Raw genomic sequence first — 18427 nt, forward strand, 5'->3', positions numbered from 1 at the left:
CATCACCATACAGCACTTACATATGTTCACAGCTGTCCTTTGGGAAGGGAATATGCAGTCTGCATTCAAAGAGTAAAACAAAATATAAACACACAGATGAAACAAAAACATGTAAGAGGAAGACCCAGTGCGTGTACAAAGTCTTCTACAATGTTTTCACTTTAATTTATGTGTATTTTGGAAAAAGGATTGTCGTAGGGGTTTTTGAGAGAAAATATGTCCTGATCAACCTGATTTTTCTGAAATTAACCTGATTTTAATTGTTTATATTAACTTGTTAAAGTGTCTAGAACAGCAAAAGGAATTACATAAGGGATGACTAATGGATCTTAGGGAACAGATTCTTTAGCAGGGTCTGTGGTCACAGAACAAGGGGGAAATGGAAATGGTTTCAAACTCTAAGAGGGAGATTTAGGTTAGGTATAAGGAAAAGGTATTTTACAGTGAGGGTGGTGAAACACTGGAGCAGCTTGCCCAGAGAGATGTGGTTGATGTCCTGTCCCTGGAGACTTTCAAGGGGAGATTGGATAACGCCCTGGGTGACCTGATTTGGCTGTGGTGTCCCTGTTCATTGCAGGGGAGTTGAACTACATGGCCTTTAGAGGTCCCTTCCAACTCTAAGGATTCTATGATCTTATCTAATAAGCTAAGTGGTAATGCAGAAAATGAGGCATAATAACAAAGGCAGACATGAAGTTCTTGCATTAGGAATTGGTAGCAACAGATTACTGAAAACATGACTAATGTCATGAGATTAACTTTTTTCTAAACTGCTACAAAATAATCCTGCAAGCAAATGTGTCTAATTAACTGTAATAAGTATCCAATCAGCAATTACAATTCATGTTTTATTCTGTGAAAACAGAGATATTTCTACAGAAATATGCTACTAAAAATGAAAGAAGCCAAAGAAAAATCGGGACTAGACAGCCATTCCCCAAGGGTTATTGTCGGCCCAACAACATGTCAGTGCTGTGCAAAATAGCCCACTGTCTAAGTGGAAGGAAACGCGAGTGACAAATGTACTATTCAGCAGAGCTTGGTATTATGGAGGTCAGAGTCCTTGGGTGATGGGAGGAATAGACCTTGCCAGAAGTGCCAACTAGTAAAGGAACGTGTTAAATAAACATCAATGAAAAATGTGCCTACAGAATAGCAAATGTTTTGCTTTTTTATTACTGAAATTAAGTGGGCAGTAACTATCAAAAAATACTATTTAATCTCTTCAGAGCTATCTTTCTAGTTTTTAATGCCTAAAAGTATTTTGGAATATTTCTCAAATTTCAGAATTTCAAGCATGTTAGTAGAAATGGTGATTCTTATTTTAATAACCAGCTCATCACGTGGCACTCTGGAAGTTGTGTGAATTCTCTGTTTCTTGTCACTAAGATGCAGTGGCATTAAACATCAAAATGTCACATTCCTTTAAAACATGGTTTTGATAAATCATATTATCTGCTCAGAAATGCTTGCTGCTGAAATGTGCAACACAGAGTGTGTTTGCCTCTGTTATTAAAGAAGCTGTTGGCAGAGGACGTTACTAAAACCAGAACCTTCTTGGACCCTGTTCCAGGTGGAATCCCGTTTGTCCTCACAGGAGAGTTTTTCCAGCAGTCTCAGAGGCCGGCCGCATTCATGGTAGCTGGGACAGTCAACTGGCTCTCCAACTTTGCAGTTGGACTGCTCTTCCCTTTCATTCAGGTACTCGACATGCTTGATCCTTGATGCGCTACAGTTGTTACACTGTTAGTAATTTTCTGGTAATAGCAAATGTCTTTTCATTGAACTGAATGAAATTCCTACTATGCTTATGATGCATTTTAATTGTGCTACTTATATCTCATCCGAATGTTTCAAGAAAAATTGTCCTGTGGAAAAAATTAATAGCAGTGTAGCAGTGAACAACCCTAAGTGGCAAATTACCAACAGGAGTGCTATAGCAATGCAATCTGATGTGATGGCTGTGTCCATAAGTCACATTGTCCTTGTCGTCTGCAGCCATAATGACATCCATCTTTGGGTTTATCCTATGCTTTGAGAATTCTTATTTGGTGAATAAAGAGTCTCATTGTGAATAAATACAAAGAAGGTGTTGCTGCTGTTTGTGACTTCTTAAAACTGAAAATTATATGACACACTGTTATATGCAGTACTGTGCACCAGTATTTGCAGGTACTGTAAAATTGTATCTTACTCTAAGCCTGTATAAGTTAACTATCATTTGAGAGTGAAACTGCTTTAATTAAGTAGTTCTGTTGGAAATTATCTGTCTGAAAGAATTTATGGGAGAACTTGAAAGAATTATAAAATCTGACCCTTGGTCTACATTTGACACAATTTAAAATTTCTTTTAAAAGGAAAATGGCTTTAATCATTTTGATGACTTGGATCACCTTCAAAAGTTAACATGAGTATAAATGCTGTCATTCTTCCAAACTTGCTACTGTTAACATTAACTTCAATTCCACCACTCTGAGCTGTAGTGTTAAGGTTTGTTTTAATGCTTAGTGAAATCTGTGAGTGTTCTCCACCAGTTTTTTTAGCTCAGACAACGGACTTGATGGTTCAGACTTTTCAGGTGTGATATTCAAAAGCAGGTAGAGTTGTCATTAATTTCCCACTGAGGTCATTGGAACATCTACCAAATTCAGCAGAGAAACAATTAGACAAATCCGATGTGTTTTTGAAAACTTCACCTTAGTCATCAGCATCAACATGAATTTATTCAGCTCAGGATTCTCCCTGTAATATAACCTTTTTGTTCTGCTAGCCCCCTCAATAGGTCTCCTATTTAAAAAGAACCTCGGTAAATACAAATATAAAGGCAAACTGTATTTTCTATTTCTTTCACATGCACGTTAATGCTTTGTGAGTGTTTTAATATGTATTCATATGAAGTTTGCTATTGCCTTGGGAAATCTACGATTTTGCATGGTATAAAATTCCCTTTATGTGTTTACAGGATTACCAGTTCAGTTTTAATGAAGAAAATTATGTTTCCCTATTACAGAAATTTTGGCTTTTAAGAAGTAATTTTAAAAAGGCACCTAAAGATGTTCACATCTTTATACATCTGTGTTTCTGTCTTTCCATGATTTTATTGACGTTGAAGCCTTCGTAAGAGGAAGCATCTCATTAATTGTATGCAGCAAGTGGCTCTACTTTTTCAACTTTTTTTTTTCTTTTTTACATCAGTAGCCGCTACTGTAGTTTATGGTGGCAGAATCCCAAATCCAAAGCAGTGAGCTGACAACAGCAATTGTTCCTTCCCTGCTAATTATGAGGGAATCGTAGGAATAACATAATGATGCTTTGAGTTGCATAATCTTGAAAAATGTAGAGAATTAGAAGAGAAAACAGGAAACATGGCAATTATGTGAAAGAAAGCAAAACTAAAACAATTCCACCTGGAAAAAAAATGTGAGGTAGGAAAGACTGACTGTGAATGGTAGACAGAGAAAAGATCGGTTATTTTCTTTATGTCAAAAAGATCAGAAGGTGTTAAACTTCTCTGACTTATCAGAGGAAACCCTATGAATTTCATAACAACTTGAGCAGGAAAATTTTGAGGGATCTCTAACCTGAAGGCCTTCAAGGTTATATTAGTCATCCTTCTGCAAGCTTATTGCTGCTTAATATATTCTCTCTTTTATGGATAATGAAAGGAAACAGAATTCCCTGTGGCAGTAGTGATTCATTGCAAAAAAAACAAAACCAAAACCAAAACCAACAAACAAACAAACAAAAAAATCAACAAACCTGACCAGAGGAACTCGTGCATTCTTTTTTTGTCTTAAACTACCAGCATTCAAACTGACCGATTGACTTTTGCATCTCTATTCTCTAATTGCACTAGTGTGTGTTTTGTGTTTGCAATTCTGAATTATTGCTGAAGGTTTGATGTAGCTTTCAAATTTATCAGTTAGTTATACAGTGATAAATATAAAATTGCATCTATTTCTATATTAAATTTAACTGGTTTCACCCTCCACCTATCAGATGCTTTGTTGCAAATTGTTTAATCTTCTGCTGAACAGAAGAGAGTGAAGGTTTAATAGGTATTTAACTGTTGACTGAAAAGCACAAGTGAATGTATTTCAGTTGTTGACATTTCTGTAAGTTATTCACGAGCCATAAGGAGCTCATCCTTCTGTGTGATATTTATTCTAATCCTTGAGTTAATGAAGAACTTCTTAAACAGAGGAGTGATGGATGGCTAAATAACATAATACAAACATGCTTGCCCATGAGCCTCCTTCTTTCTTTCTCACAGGCACATCTATAAACAGAAACTATTTCCCAGACACTCAGATGAATAAAACCCAAATCTTGTACACGCACAAGTAGATACAGGCACACACTTATTAATGTAACCAGACTCAAATTTATTACTTGTGGGCATTTTTTGGCATCACCTCTCTAAATCTGCAGTTCTATTTTGTGCTGCTGGATAGAAAATCTGAGATCTTTCCTGACTTCTCTGGAGGCTGTTCAAGAATATGTTGTAAAGAATGAGTGATAGCTGGTAGGAATAACTATGCTAAGGAGGTCTGGATAGTGAAGGACAGGGCAACATAGTAAATAAGAAATCTGAGTGTTTATGTGTGTGGAAATAGATGCGATGAGCTGAAGCTAGCAGATGGGACAACAAGCTACAGCAGAAGAAAAATGCTTGAAAGGCTCTAGTAGTTTTCAGCAAGTGTTCACCTGTTGCTCTTCAAAAAGGATTGCAGTAGCAGCCTTCTGAACCAAGATAGGTCAGCAGCACATTAAATCACATGTTATCTAGGGAAAGTTGTTGTTTTTCTAAAGCATTGTAAAAATACATAGAATTACTAAGAATTAGCAGTTAATTTCAGGACATGACAACTGACTATGCTCTTTTCATAATGTTCTGATGCATCCTAATTTCATTTTTCAGTTTCTTCTCTTTGAATGTTGTGGGGCATTTAAAGACTACATGGTAAAGCAATATTCTGCTGAAGAAGTTTTCTGTCATAATAATTTCCCATTCTAGAAGAAAGACTGCAGAGTTTGTTTTTTAAGGTGCTAAGGTCATGGTATATATGGAGTGCATATTCAAAAAATACTCATTAAAATATCTCTGTGTATTTTATTGAAATTGGAATCTTTCAATGGATATACTAATTTACACTGTAGAACACACTTTCTTTTCCCAGTAACACAGTGGAAACAGAAGTAAGCCAGAGGGGAATGAAAGAAAACCGTCGTTTTTATCTGCCATGAATGTACTTGATGTTTCCTACTTGATTCTGTTAATACCCCATGCTAACTGCTTTGTAATGAGTATGTTAAAGGACTAAAGATAAGGAGATGGGGGAAGAGGAGTCACCAGGGATCACAGAGGAGTATTCAGATGTGCTTACAACTCCACTAGGTGCAAAGCTGACTGCTCCTCAGTTGTGTTTGGCTTTTGCCTGTGGTACTGTGGGGCTGCGTGCCTACAGCAAGGAAAGATAGATTTTGAAATCTTTAGAAATGCTGGGGAAGCAACTGATGGAGGTCTTCAAATCTCTTCACATGGTTGTACTAGGAAATGATGTAGATTCCTGTCTAAATGACAAAGAAGAACTTTGCTGCTGCTGCAGCTGCCTAGAAAAAAGAAAGAGAACTTGAATGGGATTCATTTACCATTTTTCCATCTTTTCCATCTTTCCAGGCCTACATACAGTCCTTGAGGACTGCAGTGATTTTTCCCCTTTTACTTCTGCCCCAAGAGAAGCTTGCATTATCTCAAAATAGATAACATTTCTCATTCTCTTGCAGCATTTTTGCAGCAACTCTGTGGCAATACTTCTACAAGCTGCCATTTGATTGAGAAATAGCATAAAATATCTCATTTTTTAGGGACTAATAAAATCATTGTTCAGTTTGAGTATTTTGTCTGGTTATAAAAAACATTGTTTTTACAAAGTCGTGATATTTGTGTTTGTCTACCACCTTGTACTTTTTTGTGCTGTTTCTTTGTAACTGTAGATTGAGGCATGTTGATAAGCAAATATATGTTGTGTTGTAGATCTGAGAGATGAACGCTCACACCTTATCAAAGGCTTGCATATAAGACTTAGATTATAGTTGAGTGCTTATACTTCAGGTTGGAGAAACAAGCAACTGTCAGATACTGTCAGAAACAACCTCTGCAGCTCCTTTCTGGCTCACTGGCAATGGAAAGGGCTGTGCTTTTTTTACTGTGGATAAGTCACTAGATGTGGGGCAGGCTTCAGTAAAAAATGAGAAACTGATCATCTGGTGTAGGATGTCAGGGCTGGTGCTCCAGATGCTGATGCTGAAAGGCAGAGGCAACTACTGAGGTGACAGGAGAGTAAAGCAAATGGCAGTGTGGAAGGTCATTTTCCTGAAAGAGTGAACGTTTTTACTAGCTGGCTTTTTAAGCACAGGATTCAAAGACGGTACTGTTTAAATTTTCATATTTATTCTTCACATGTAGGCTTTTTACTTATTATATTAGAAAAGAGAGATCTGAAAGAGACAAAGTACAAATTATCACTAGCTTGAGACTGAGTAAACTTCAAATTTATTTTATTTTTACACTGAACACAGTGTCTTGAAAAAACGTCATGGCTTGATATGTGATCCAGATGGGGCTCAGTGTAATACGGAGTACTGCTGTCACACAGCTTGTTCAGATTGCTTTCTACTGTGATACAGAGACCTATATCTGTGTTTATTTTCCCCCTTTCAGAAGCTAATTTATTTCCCTCAGTGAAGTAATACTGATGAGTTCTTACTGGAGGATCTTCTGAACTTCTGCTCTTTTTCTTCCTTATTTTTACACTGGAGATTTCTATTCATTTATCTAGAAAGATTTTCCTAGCTGTGTAATAATTTATATTGACTTTTTCTGTTAAGAAGTACAAAAATTTCAATAACAAATGTATACACAGATAAGTCCATATGCAGGTTCTCTCTGTCAAGTTATTTTAAGCTATTTTATATCTGACATGCAAACTACAGTATATGCATCCATGGGGAAGTGGCTGAAGTACCCCTCAAAGACAAGAAAATGAAATGTAGGCTATTAGGAGGTTAATGAGAAAAAAAATGCTCTTAATTAGAAGCAAGCTGCTGCAAGTATAGAATACAAAGATCTGTTATCATTATGAGGAGGTAATAAATGTATGAGAGTTTGGGATGAAATTGAAGTACGTGACTTTGAAAATTGCTCTATTTTTTACTTAATGAAATATATTTAATGTAGGAGCTCTGTCATTCTTCATTGTCCTGCACCTTCAATGGAACTTTAAATTACGTCTGAATCTCAAGGACAAGGGGTAAAGGACACAAATTCTCTCAACCATTTGCTTTCATTCAAACATGAATTTGAACAAGAGCAAGTAAAGTCAAACATCCACATGAATAACTGTTTTGCTGACGACTTTTTTAATACGGCATCAAACCATTATTATTTGATAATTATCTCAAATATCCAATTTGACTGCTACTGACTCTAATCTTCATGGTAACCACCAAATGCAAGCATCCATCGCCAGTGCCAAACATGCAGTGACATTTCAAGTTGAGAATTTAGAGACTGGAAAGGCAAAGGGGTTCATTTGCCTTCCACTTAAAGTTTTGATGGCACTGAAGGAATCTCTCCTGCTTTTTTCAGCCTTGCAGTTGAACTTTTAGGGCAGGTTTTATGTGTTTTCTTGGATTGCCCTCACTCCACTATATTGAAAATTATTTTGTGATTGACTTCAGTGTTATGAAATGCAAAAGCAAATAAGAAAGCAAAAATGGAGAACAGGAAGTCCCTATGTAAGACTCAGCAGCAACTGATGGAGAAATCAGGCGGAGTTCATAAATAAAGACTCAAATGGAAATTGATAGACATAGTATAGATACACATTTGTTTGTTTCTGGATTATGTTTCCAAGACTAGTGAAAGCCTATAAAGGTAGTTCAGTAGGAAGGAATCATGTTGGTATCATATTTGGAAAGAAAATCTGACATTTACTGGGAGTCAGAACTTCTGTTTTAAAAACATTTGTTCGGTAACTTGCTAAATCTGATTTAGAATTTGTTCATTTGTGCATTTCTTTTCTGTATATGCTCAGGAATATAAATTTTCCAAATTTCAATGTAGCAGTTGTGCCTGGAAATTGATTTTTACCATAAAGTGAGTTAAACCAGTAAATAGCTATCTATTGCCTGAGGAGCAAATCTGGGGGATTTTCTTGGTTTGTTTGTTTGTTTTATGAATCCTAGAGATCTTACAATTTTAATTCTAGGATTTCCATTTGCTTCTGTTTACTTTCTAGCTTGGGGGGGGAAAAAAAGCTCTTTTTTTCATCCACTCTGAGCATTTTAGATCACAATGGTAAAAATTAAGTGTTCTTTAGCACTATGTTTAAAGAGAGACTAGACCTATACATTTTGCATAATGCCAATAGCAGCCCTATACAATCTGAGAATATGTTAAACTTTATGTTTAAAAAGATGTTGCTGTGCTGCACTGCCTTATCTATATACCTCAATTACAGAGCTACAAGCCACTGTCTGAGTCAGGTTTGATTTGCTGTGCTGGAGATCTGATTTGGCAGAATTGTTTAAGTGCTTTGACGTTAACTCCTTTTTGTGGTAATCAAATGCATGTCTTAAATGAATAGTTTCCTGATTTCCCACTTTTCAGAGAATACAGAGCCCTGATCAGCTGCTGAAATATAAAGAGGATAAAAAAATGAGTAATTCAAGATTCAAGTAGCAGGACATTTATAGAAACATTGGGTTTTAAATAGCCTCCTTAGAAAGCCAATATGAAAATGGAAGGTGATGAGTTTAAAAGTTTGTTCTTAACTTTAAAATATCCTTAAAAAATTCACTCTAAGTCTACTTTGAAGAAGGTTTAGTAGCCTACTGACTAAGTAGGAATACTCAAGGTGCTCTCTTGAAGAGATGGCAGTGTATCTGACCTCGACTCTGAATGAATAACTATAAGCCTCTCAGGAGATGGGACCCTGGTTATTCAGGAAACCACCTGAAATATTTGGCAACTTTGAACATCTGATGTTTATGCAAGAGGATACAATGAAGAAACAATGGAAAACAGATGGAAATACATGCTTCTATTCCATGTAATTAGTGAAATAATGTTCAAGAGTATAGAAAAATATTTAACTTTTCAAATTTTATCATGTGTGTTATCATTAGTCTTATGTCATTAAGAATGCACATATCAATAGAGGATCTTGAGACCACACCTAGTGGGCTAAGTGCACAGAGTTGCAGAGTATCTGTACTTCATATGGCCACCAAAGGCTTTCATTGAAATTCTCTGTTTTTTACTCCCAATCCAGCCCAACAGACCTCCCTCTCAGTGCAGTAACTCAGTGCTCACACTCTTCCTAGAGCACTGCCCTACCTTCAGCATCTCTTGACAGGAACATCGGATATACTCATCCATTCACTGATTCCTCCCTCTGGCACCAATCAATTCAGAATACATCAGAAAAAGATAAAAATGAATTAAAAATCTAGGCTGAGCTGTATTCCTTTCATACCCCATTAAAGGTTTCTTTTGAGTTAGGATTCAAGATTTGATATTTACCTTCTGCTTTATGCAACACTTCTGTCCTAATTCCTTTACCAGTGTGAATAGCAGATAGAAGATTTCATGATTATAATGGGTAATGTAATTTATATTCTTCTGTTGCAGACATGGATTCAGAAGATACTAGCTGAATTCTGAGTTACAAAGGCTTGTGAACATATTTGTCTTTACTCTGTGTGTAAAACGATAACCTGCTTTAAAGAAGTAGTATGACTAAATACTAACTGATGAGAAAAGTTACAATCATCTTGTGATTGCCCTGTGGTGTTCCTCTCCAGGAATTAGGGCTCCATCCTGCTGAACATGAGTGCAAAGTAATGGTCTTTTCCTACAGAACTCATTTGCAGTATTTATAAGAAGGAATACTTTTTATCTTGTTCTCTGTGAAATTTCATCTGGAGGCCCTTGGGGGCTATATCTAAAAGGAAAAGCAGAAATTAAGGACAGCAAGTTTATTACCAGTAATCGTAAACATATTATGTAAAATAATTGCAAATAAATCGTGCAGTCATGACAGTATTCATTGCAATTAGAAAAGGCTTCAGTTAGCACAAATCAAAGAAGTTAATAAACACTAATTCAAATAATGGTCAGCAAAGAAATAATCAGGAGTGACAAAGTTGGGAGAAAGCTGTGACAGCATTACCAAGATACACAGTGAACTGGTGGTCAGGCTAAGTAAAACTGGGCATTTATGGTTGGTTTGCCTCAAGGAGAAAGTCTAGTTCAATGAACATCTTAAAATGGGAAAAACATAATTCTAGATTGGAACTGTACCATTGCAGTGAACAGTAATTACACATGCAGAGAAGCCAGATGCAAAATTTGGATTTTTTAACATGACAGAATGATTTATGAGGCACTGTAAAGTTATTTTTTCCTGTCTACTAAATTCATTTGCTTCTGCCTCTATATAAGCTTGAAAGACATATCAGTTTCCTTCCCAGAATATTTTTCCTCCTCATCACCCATGCTCACTGGCTTGTGATTGTCAGGTTGTTCAGGAGTTTGTGCTTCTAAGATTTAACAAAAAACGTGTCAATGATTTCAAGAGTCCACGGGCAGTTTTTCAGACGATGCACTTCCAAGCCTTTCCTATTACAGTCAGGAGCTGAGGGTCTGAACTAGATAATGAATTATCCATGGAAAAAATTGTGACCAGGCAGCCATGAAGCTGGAGAAGTTTATTTTTTTTCTTCCTCATTCCATGCATGACTTCATATTCTTCATCCATGCTATATATTATGTATACTGAGCTAGTGAAACACAAAAATAGTCCCAGGATTTGCATAACCCTTTAGGATTCCTTACCTACCTGTTTAATCAATGGATATACAGATGGCATGTGTGTATGTGTGTGGGGTGTATGTGTGTGTGTGTATGTGTGTGTGTATGTGTGTGTGTATGTGTGTGTGTGTGTGTGTGTGGTGTGTGTGTTGTGTGTGTGTGTGTGTGTGGTGTGTGTGTGTGTGTGTGTGTGTGTGTGTATGTGTGTGTGTATGTGTGTGTGTATGTGTGTGTGTATGTGTGTGTGTATGTGTGTGTGTATGTGTGTGTGTATGTGTGTGTGTATGTGTGTGTGTATGTGTGTGTGTATGTGTGTGTGTATGTGTGTGTGTATGTGTGTGTGTAGTGTGTGTGTATGTGTGTGTTGTGTGTGTGTATGTGTGTGTGTATGTGTGTGTGTAGTGTGTGTATGTGGTGTGTATGTTGTGTGTGTGGTGTGTGTATGTGTGTGTGTTGTAGTATATATATATATAGTTTATATATATGTATATGTATATATATATGTATTATAGTATATATATATATTATATATATATATATATATATATATATATCCAGGAGCTTGGCTAATATAATTTATATTGGAGAAATAAGAGAAAGTCACTCACCCTGTCCTGGGCTCGTGAGATGAACTCCTGATGGAGCAGATCTCCAGAGGGATCCTTCCCCACTGGCAGTCAGCTCTTAAATGGGTCTAGGAGAAGTGGAGCCAGGCTCCACCCTTTCCTGCAGCACAGGTGATTTGCCTTCACCTGTGCTCCAGTGGCTGACTCATTGCTCGCCTCAGGTGATCAATCAAAGGTTCAGGCCGTGATTCAGCAGCCCCATACACCACCCTACAATATAGAAATGAGATATCTAATTGTAGTGGACGTATAGCAGAAAATCTGTGGAAAGTTGGTGTTACGTCATGGTTTAGTGCTGTCATAATTGTTTCATATACATACATTTAATGGCAATTGTAAATACGTATGTCTAGGAACTCACAGCCACGAGTTTTAACCAGTGTCAGATTTTTCCATTCAAACACCTCACATTGAGTCTGAGACATCAATTTCTCCCCGTGCTCACTATTCACGACCTCACACAAGGCATTGTGGAAAGACTGCCTTATTTGTGGATCTGGAGATACCACTTTTTGTTAATTAAAGCAAGTAAAAATGTTCGTTAGACATTTGCTTTAAGAGCTCAAAAACAACTACAGGAAGCCTGGACCCTTTGAATTTCTTCAGGAGTTAGGCATAGTAGTTCTTGCACTCCTCTCTAGCAAGAAAGTACATTTTATGGATTTTTTTCTTCTTGAAGCTCTTGTAACCTTGGAAATGATAGAAATGTCTGCCTTTTTTCCTCCTTGTTTATTTTGCAAATCTCAGAGCTGTAACATCTGTGACGCCGCTGCCTCTGGCTATGACAGGTTTCTCGTCTGTCATGTACAGCTGCAAGATATCACAAAACCATGCCTTCTTTTTGTACCTAGAAATTGAGAGGTTGTATTCAGAGCAGCCTGGTGAAAAACCTGCCTTATCTCCAGCAGTATTGCACAAGTGCAAGGCTGGGTCAAGCTATGCAGGCAGCAGAAGCCCTGCTTCCCCCTGCTCCTAGTGCACGCAGCCCCAGCCTGGTGCTTTCCGCACCTCTGCCTGCAGCCTGTTGCTCTGTCTTTGGGCCACTGGTGCTGGAAGAGCTGCAGATTCATGCATTTTTATGAACTTCTAAGGCACTCTGACTTGCAGTGAATGCCAGCACTTACTGTACTTGCTTAAAAATTGCTCCACACCACCCACTTGGACTTTCACTCCATTCCTGATGTTGATTTTCTTATGACTTTTTTTTGCCTTGATGCATGCAATGACCAAATCTCACTTGTTTTCTGTTCACAGAGCGGTTTACAGAACTACTGCTTCCTTGTGTTTGCTGCCATCTGCTTTGCAGGAGCGACCTACCTGTTTTTTGTCCTGCCTGAAACCAAGAACAAAACACTGAGTGAGATCAGCCATGCATTTGCCAAAAGAAATAAAGTCTCCTTGGAAATGCAAGAAATGAACCATTACCCAGAAGAGAGGAAATCAAGTGCTGAGCAAGAATCAAACTTCACTTCTTCAGTGGACAATGGGGAAACAAAACAAGCAATTGTCTAAAATAGGGATGTTCTTTTGGGGTGGCTGGGGGAAAATGCATTCTTTTCATTGAGTATGTTTATAGCAATTGTACTTTAATGTGACAACATGAACTATTTCCTCCTCAGTTATGTTTTAAAGTGAGTACGGGTGAACTCGTTAGCAGCTAGGGTGATGTAGGGGAAGCTGGAGGCAGAGTAGCAGCAGCTGTTTAAATAAATAAGAGCCAGACTTTTCTTGGACACCTGCAAAGTAGTGGGGTGGAGGAATATAGAACTGGGGAAGCATACTGGCAGTGGGGAGCAGTAGTTGGCCAGGCACTGTTGTGTGCTGATGGTGAGGTGTGTGTGCACCTGGCAGGAGATGAATGGGAAGGAATGCCAGCAGGGATGGGGTTGCTAGGAATCAACATGAGCCAACCTGAAATGGGACCAGCTTGCCTTGCTCCCAGTTGATAAGCCTACAGATGAGAAGTGAGGAAAAAGAAGACAGGTGATGCTCCTCCAACCTTCCAGTCCTTCTCCAGCTATTTTGGCTTTTCTCTGCTTCTTATGAAGACCTCCCAGCTTTCCATAACTGGGGAGCTGCAGGGCCTAATGGGTTTCTTTATCTGACCTGCAAATCATGATCTAACATTTTCCTATAGTTTCTGAGTTTTCTGGCACTGCATTTCTGTGAGATAGATATACATATTTTTATAAGACTGTTTCTAGAATTTTTAGTATGAAAGGAAATCTAACCCTCATATTGAAGGGAAAGAACTTTGATAGTAGTTGTAGGGTGTAGCGTTGAAAGAAAATCAAATACCAAGTTTCCCAAGGCTGTTTTTTTGTTGTTAATTTTTCTTTGGGGTTGGCTTTCTTTTCTTATGCTCTGTTTGTGTAAAATGATAACCAATTCCTCTCTTTCAAGTTCCTTTTAAAACAAGTCTTAGCAGCCAAAATTTCCCTAAGACCCGATAAACACCATTTCTTAACACTCAGATTTCCAAAGGAACTTGGAAAACTATTTCTTATTTAGACATTAATTTAGGCTTAATTCTTAAGCTTGGGACCTTCTCCATGTTTATAAGTTTCTAAGCTATTTAATGCTCTTAAAACTAGCCTTAAGGTCTGCATAATGTCATGATAGCAAGACTCAGCAGGTTGCCAATGGTAGGTGGTCCATTGCCTTTCATTTAGGATATTTTTAATGAACTCTTATTCCCAGTTTGTAATTATGATAATGTTTCTTCTTGTCTTTTTGAATAAGTTGGATGCTAAGGGTGTAAATAAGCACTTGAATAGCTGTTTTTCATATGAAAAGTCAGTGCTACTCTCAGTGAGGAGTATGGCGCAAGAAGCAAGTGCAGCATTTAGGCAGAGCCAGCTGCTTCCATAAGTTATATTTACTAATGTGTAAATTCATAAATTTGGGATTTAAATATATATATATGTATATATGTATATACTCATATATATCTAAAATATAAATGTATGTATGACTATACATATATTCATATATAGAGCAAGAAATAAATGGAGAATTGCTTTCTAGTATTTGTTCTATTCAGACTTCCCTGACTACTAAGCTGCTTATTGTTTTGTTTTATACTGTAAATTAAGATCAAAGATCCTGATAGCTATTACTTCTAAATGATGTATAGGGTATACTGTGATTTATTTATTTGTGATATATTTGCTGCACACACCGTAAGCATAGATTATCTAATAGGGCAATTTCACCATTGGGTCACAGAAGAAAATTGTTCTGAGACTTTATGCCTGGATTCATGCTGTTTTACTAGGATAGAGATTCAGCAACAAGTAAGATGAAAAAAAAAAGATACATGTAAGGAAGAGAGTTAAGAATGAAGATTCAGATTTATGATACTGGTGCTACTTTTAAGAAACTGAATGAATCAGAACTATACCAACTGATTATGAGATATACAAGCTAATCAAATACTATAGAGTAAAAGTAAGAAAGGTGTCTTCAATAACCCCTTCTAAAGTTGTATACCTAGCAAATGGATATGTCTTTTGGTGACTGTTGTTGCCTACCCACGTGAGGCTTTCTAAGTGGTGGCTAGGTAAAAAATGAACTTGAACACTGCCCCTGCATACCATTTCCAGAAGAAATTCTTCTACTGCCTGTAGAGCAAGGCTGGCAAGTTCAGACCCTCTCATTCAGGTTTGCAATTAGGGCTGCTGACATGAAATGATGTGATCTTACTGAGGATGGACTAGAATCCACTATAATTATTAAAATTAGAAAAATGTAGCACTCAGTGCTATTCACTGATGTGCATTACAGCAAAATTATCAACAAATAATGCCTACCAGATAACTTCAATAAAATATCATGTTGGCCTGATAGAGCAGTGCAGTTGGACTTCTGCAACAGGATAAAATTTTCTTACAATTGTTTAAAGTGGCATCTGGAGCCCAGCTATAAACATGTTGATAAAAGGATGTTCAATAGAATTTCATATCGCAGCTTGGGGGATTGTGCATTATTAAGAACAGGGGTTGTGTCCCCCTTGCCCATCTCTCGCCATAGCCCAGACAGACACACTCCATATACACACTTTCTGCAGACAGTGACTGCGGACAAGGACAGCAGTTGCCTCTCCTCTGCCCTTTGCTCCAACCCATGGCTCAATTGCAAATAGTTCCATCCTCCAGATGTGCACTGGTGCAGGTGCTCTGCTTGCTGACTAAGGCAGTGGCTGCTGTCTCCTCTGCTTGGGGCTGTGGAAGTTTCTGAGGAAGCCGCAGATGTGCGGGTACTGTGTAACTTCTCATCTCTGACCCTGAAGAGAGTTTTGTGTTGTTAAATTTGTTTGGTAATTTTTTTTTTTTATTCCAATGTTATGCTGCTATAGCTTCTCCAACAACAAGAGGACAACACGGAAAATATCACCAATGTGTTGTTTAGTTTTTTTGTTGAATGTGTCAAACTGTCTGCAGCCATGTGTTTGTCAGTGGTGCCGTGTGGGGCCAGTTTCAGTTCTCCAGTTTCAGGGAGATACCATTACTTGGCTTTTCTTTCTAAAAGCATTGTTGGTGGGTTGTGTGTGCTTGATCAGCCATGTCCATGCACAAAGACTGCAAAATAAATCTTTGCAATTAAATATGTGATTGAAATTTTCTTCTGGTTAAATCTGAATCTCCTCAGCTGTCCATGTTCAGCTCTCTGGACGTTCTGTATGTCCCAGTACAAGGCTGTTTGTCCCTTCATATGGATGACTCAACTCAATTTGGATTCTGCCTTTGGCTAGTTGGGAGTTATGGGGAAGAAATATCAGCCCTGAAACTGTATGTTTTATGGAGTATTACTTATATTCTTCTTCCTAAGACAGATTCCACACTTCATTCTTTCATATGTTTATATTATTAGGCTGTGGAAATAAAAATAGAGGTATCGATGAGGGGTAGATGATTAAAACTGGCTAGTGGTAGAAATAAAAGTGTGTAAGAGGTGTGTTATTGAACCCAGGGGGCCTTTTTTGCAGAAAGCTGCCATTTGCTATCAGTGATTTTGAGTTGCTAAAGTTCTTTCTGATGTGAAATTCAGTCAAATGACTTTCTGGTATAGAAATATGCAAAACTTGAGATCTCAAATACGCATAAAACTTGAATTTCATACTTTGGGTTCTGAAGCCAATTTTCACTCCACAAGGATCTGCTTTCTAGTGGGGGAAGATGTATTTCAGCCATATGGGAGAATTTTCATCTTCAGACTCAAATGCAGGAAAAAAAAAAAACAACAAAAAAACCACCAAAACAACAGAAATTTTCTTTCTTCCTTTTGACTATTTTTATGTTATGGAGATCACCATGCAAAATATTACAGCTCCCATCACCTCACACAACAGGAAGAACAAATCAGAGTAAAGCATGATTAGGAGACACCTGCCGTGTTTTTCTTTCAGCCCAAGTTCAGAAAAAGCATCTGAAACGCAGTCTAAAAATCTGAACTATATAGACAAAAATGGTGAAGCACGTTTGTAAATTCCAAGATTCCAGCTGTTATGTTAACTGAGCCCATACTTAATCCTCTCTGGAAGTAATGTTATTACAGAGTGAACCCTGTGAAGAGGTGAATTTCATGGCAAAGGCTTGGTGCCTGGGCTCGTAATTGAGTTATCACAGCTCAGTAAGCAATCAAGCAAAACCTGAGTCACTACAACTCTCTTGCTTGGTAAGCTAAGCTGCATTAACGTCACTTTTGCTGTGACCTAAGAGAAACACAGAGCTCAGAGGATAATCAGGGCTCCTTTACGTGTTTCTGCTACAATTCTGCTAAATTTCCTCCTACTCCAGTTAGTACAATAAACAAAGCAATCATGAGGTTACAGGAATTTGTGATTGTCTTAAGATAATTCCAAAAAAGTAAAAAGTAAAATATAACCCTGCTAGGCCCTCTGAAATACAACCTGTTAAGAGATGAATAAGAATGAATTTGTCTGCTGTTTGTAAGCTGCCATTGTAAGACATCATGATAAGATCTAAACTAAAAAAGGGGAGATTTAGATTAGATGTTAGGATGACATTCTTTACATGTGAGGCACTGGCACAGGCTGCACAGAGAAGCTGTGAGTGCCCCATCCCAGTAGGCACTCAAGGCCAGGTTGGATGGGGCTCTGAGCAGCCTGAGCTGGTGGGGGCAGCCCTGCACATGGCAGGAAGTTGGAACTGGTTGAGCAGTACAACCCCAAATTTCATATGGATTCATCTCTTTGAACTAAACTTTACTCTCTTTTTATATGCATATGTGTACAGAGAGAGATTGGTTTATGGTATCCCATCATAGAAGATTGGCTATCTTAATTCTCATACTTTTTTTAAAAAATAGGCCATTTGGATATTATTCTTCAGAGGAAGAATGGAATTTTTTCTTAATTATGTGGAACTATATATCTTAAACAAATGTGAGGTAAATACCAGTATAAGAAATTATAGTTACTTTAAAACAACACCACAATAAACCAAGGTTAGACAATTCATGTTCTGTCATTGAGTTGCTGAAACCTTATCTTCCTAGCTAAAAATCTCTACGAGCTGTGATAGACCAATCATTTGGATATTAACAGTAAAGTTAGTTAGTTCAAGACTTTTCCTGAGCGGTGATGCTCAAATGACTGCTAATATATAGTAAGAGAATCAGTTTCCTTTTGTCAAATATGCTTTAAAATGAGTATACGAATAGAAAAGTTATCCTTAATAGCAACATTTGAGCTTTCTTTCAAGGCATCAAAAGTGCTCTTAAGACTCTTTTTATCCAACTAGAGAACAGGTTTGTATTTAAGTCCCTCAGACAGCAGGATGTATTTACATATGCTTTAGCTTGGGTTAAGCCAAATAAAGTCTTCCAGCATCTAGTATAAAACATGCTGGAAGGAGTTTCAGGTATCACTCTGAGTTGACAGTGAAACCACTGATCAGTT

The 18427-nt window shown here is 37.6% G+C and overlaps 1 protein-coding gene across 8 annotated transcripts in view; it reads left to right on the plus strand.

Annotated features, from left to right (window-relative positions):
* The window catches only part of SLC2A9 (solute carrier family 2 member 9), a 104931-nt gene extending 88820 nt beyond the window's left edge, over positions 1-16111 (plus strand). For 7 of the 8 annotated variants that reach the window (XM_085223479.1, XM_085223477.1, XM_085223480.1 and 4 more), the window contains 2 exons: positions 1574-1701; positions 12760-16111. In XM_085223479.1, coding sequence (XP_085079605.1) covers positions 1574-1701; positions 12760-13017 — 386 coding nt within the window. In that variant the 3' untranslated portion in view covers positions 13018-16111. The remainder of the gene's footprint in view (positions 1-1573; positions 1702-12759) is intronic. The other variant, XM_085223481.1, reaches the window with a different exon arrangement.
* The last annotated feature ends 2316 nt before the right edge of the window (positions 16112-18427 follow it).

The sequence above is a fragment of the Meleagris gallopavo genome, chromosome 4 (genome assembly GCF_905368555.1).
Source record: "Meleagris gallopavo chromosome 4, MGAL_WU_HG_1.1, whole genome shotgun sequence".
Lineage (NCBI taxonomy): Eukaryota > Metazoa > Chordata > Aves > Galliformes > Phasianidae > Meleagris > Meleagris gallopavo.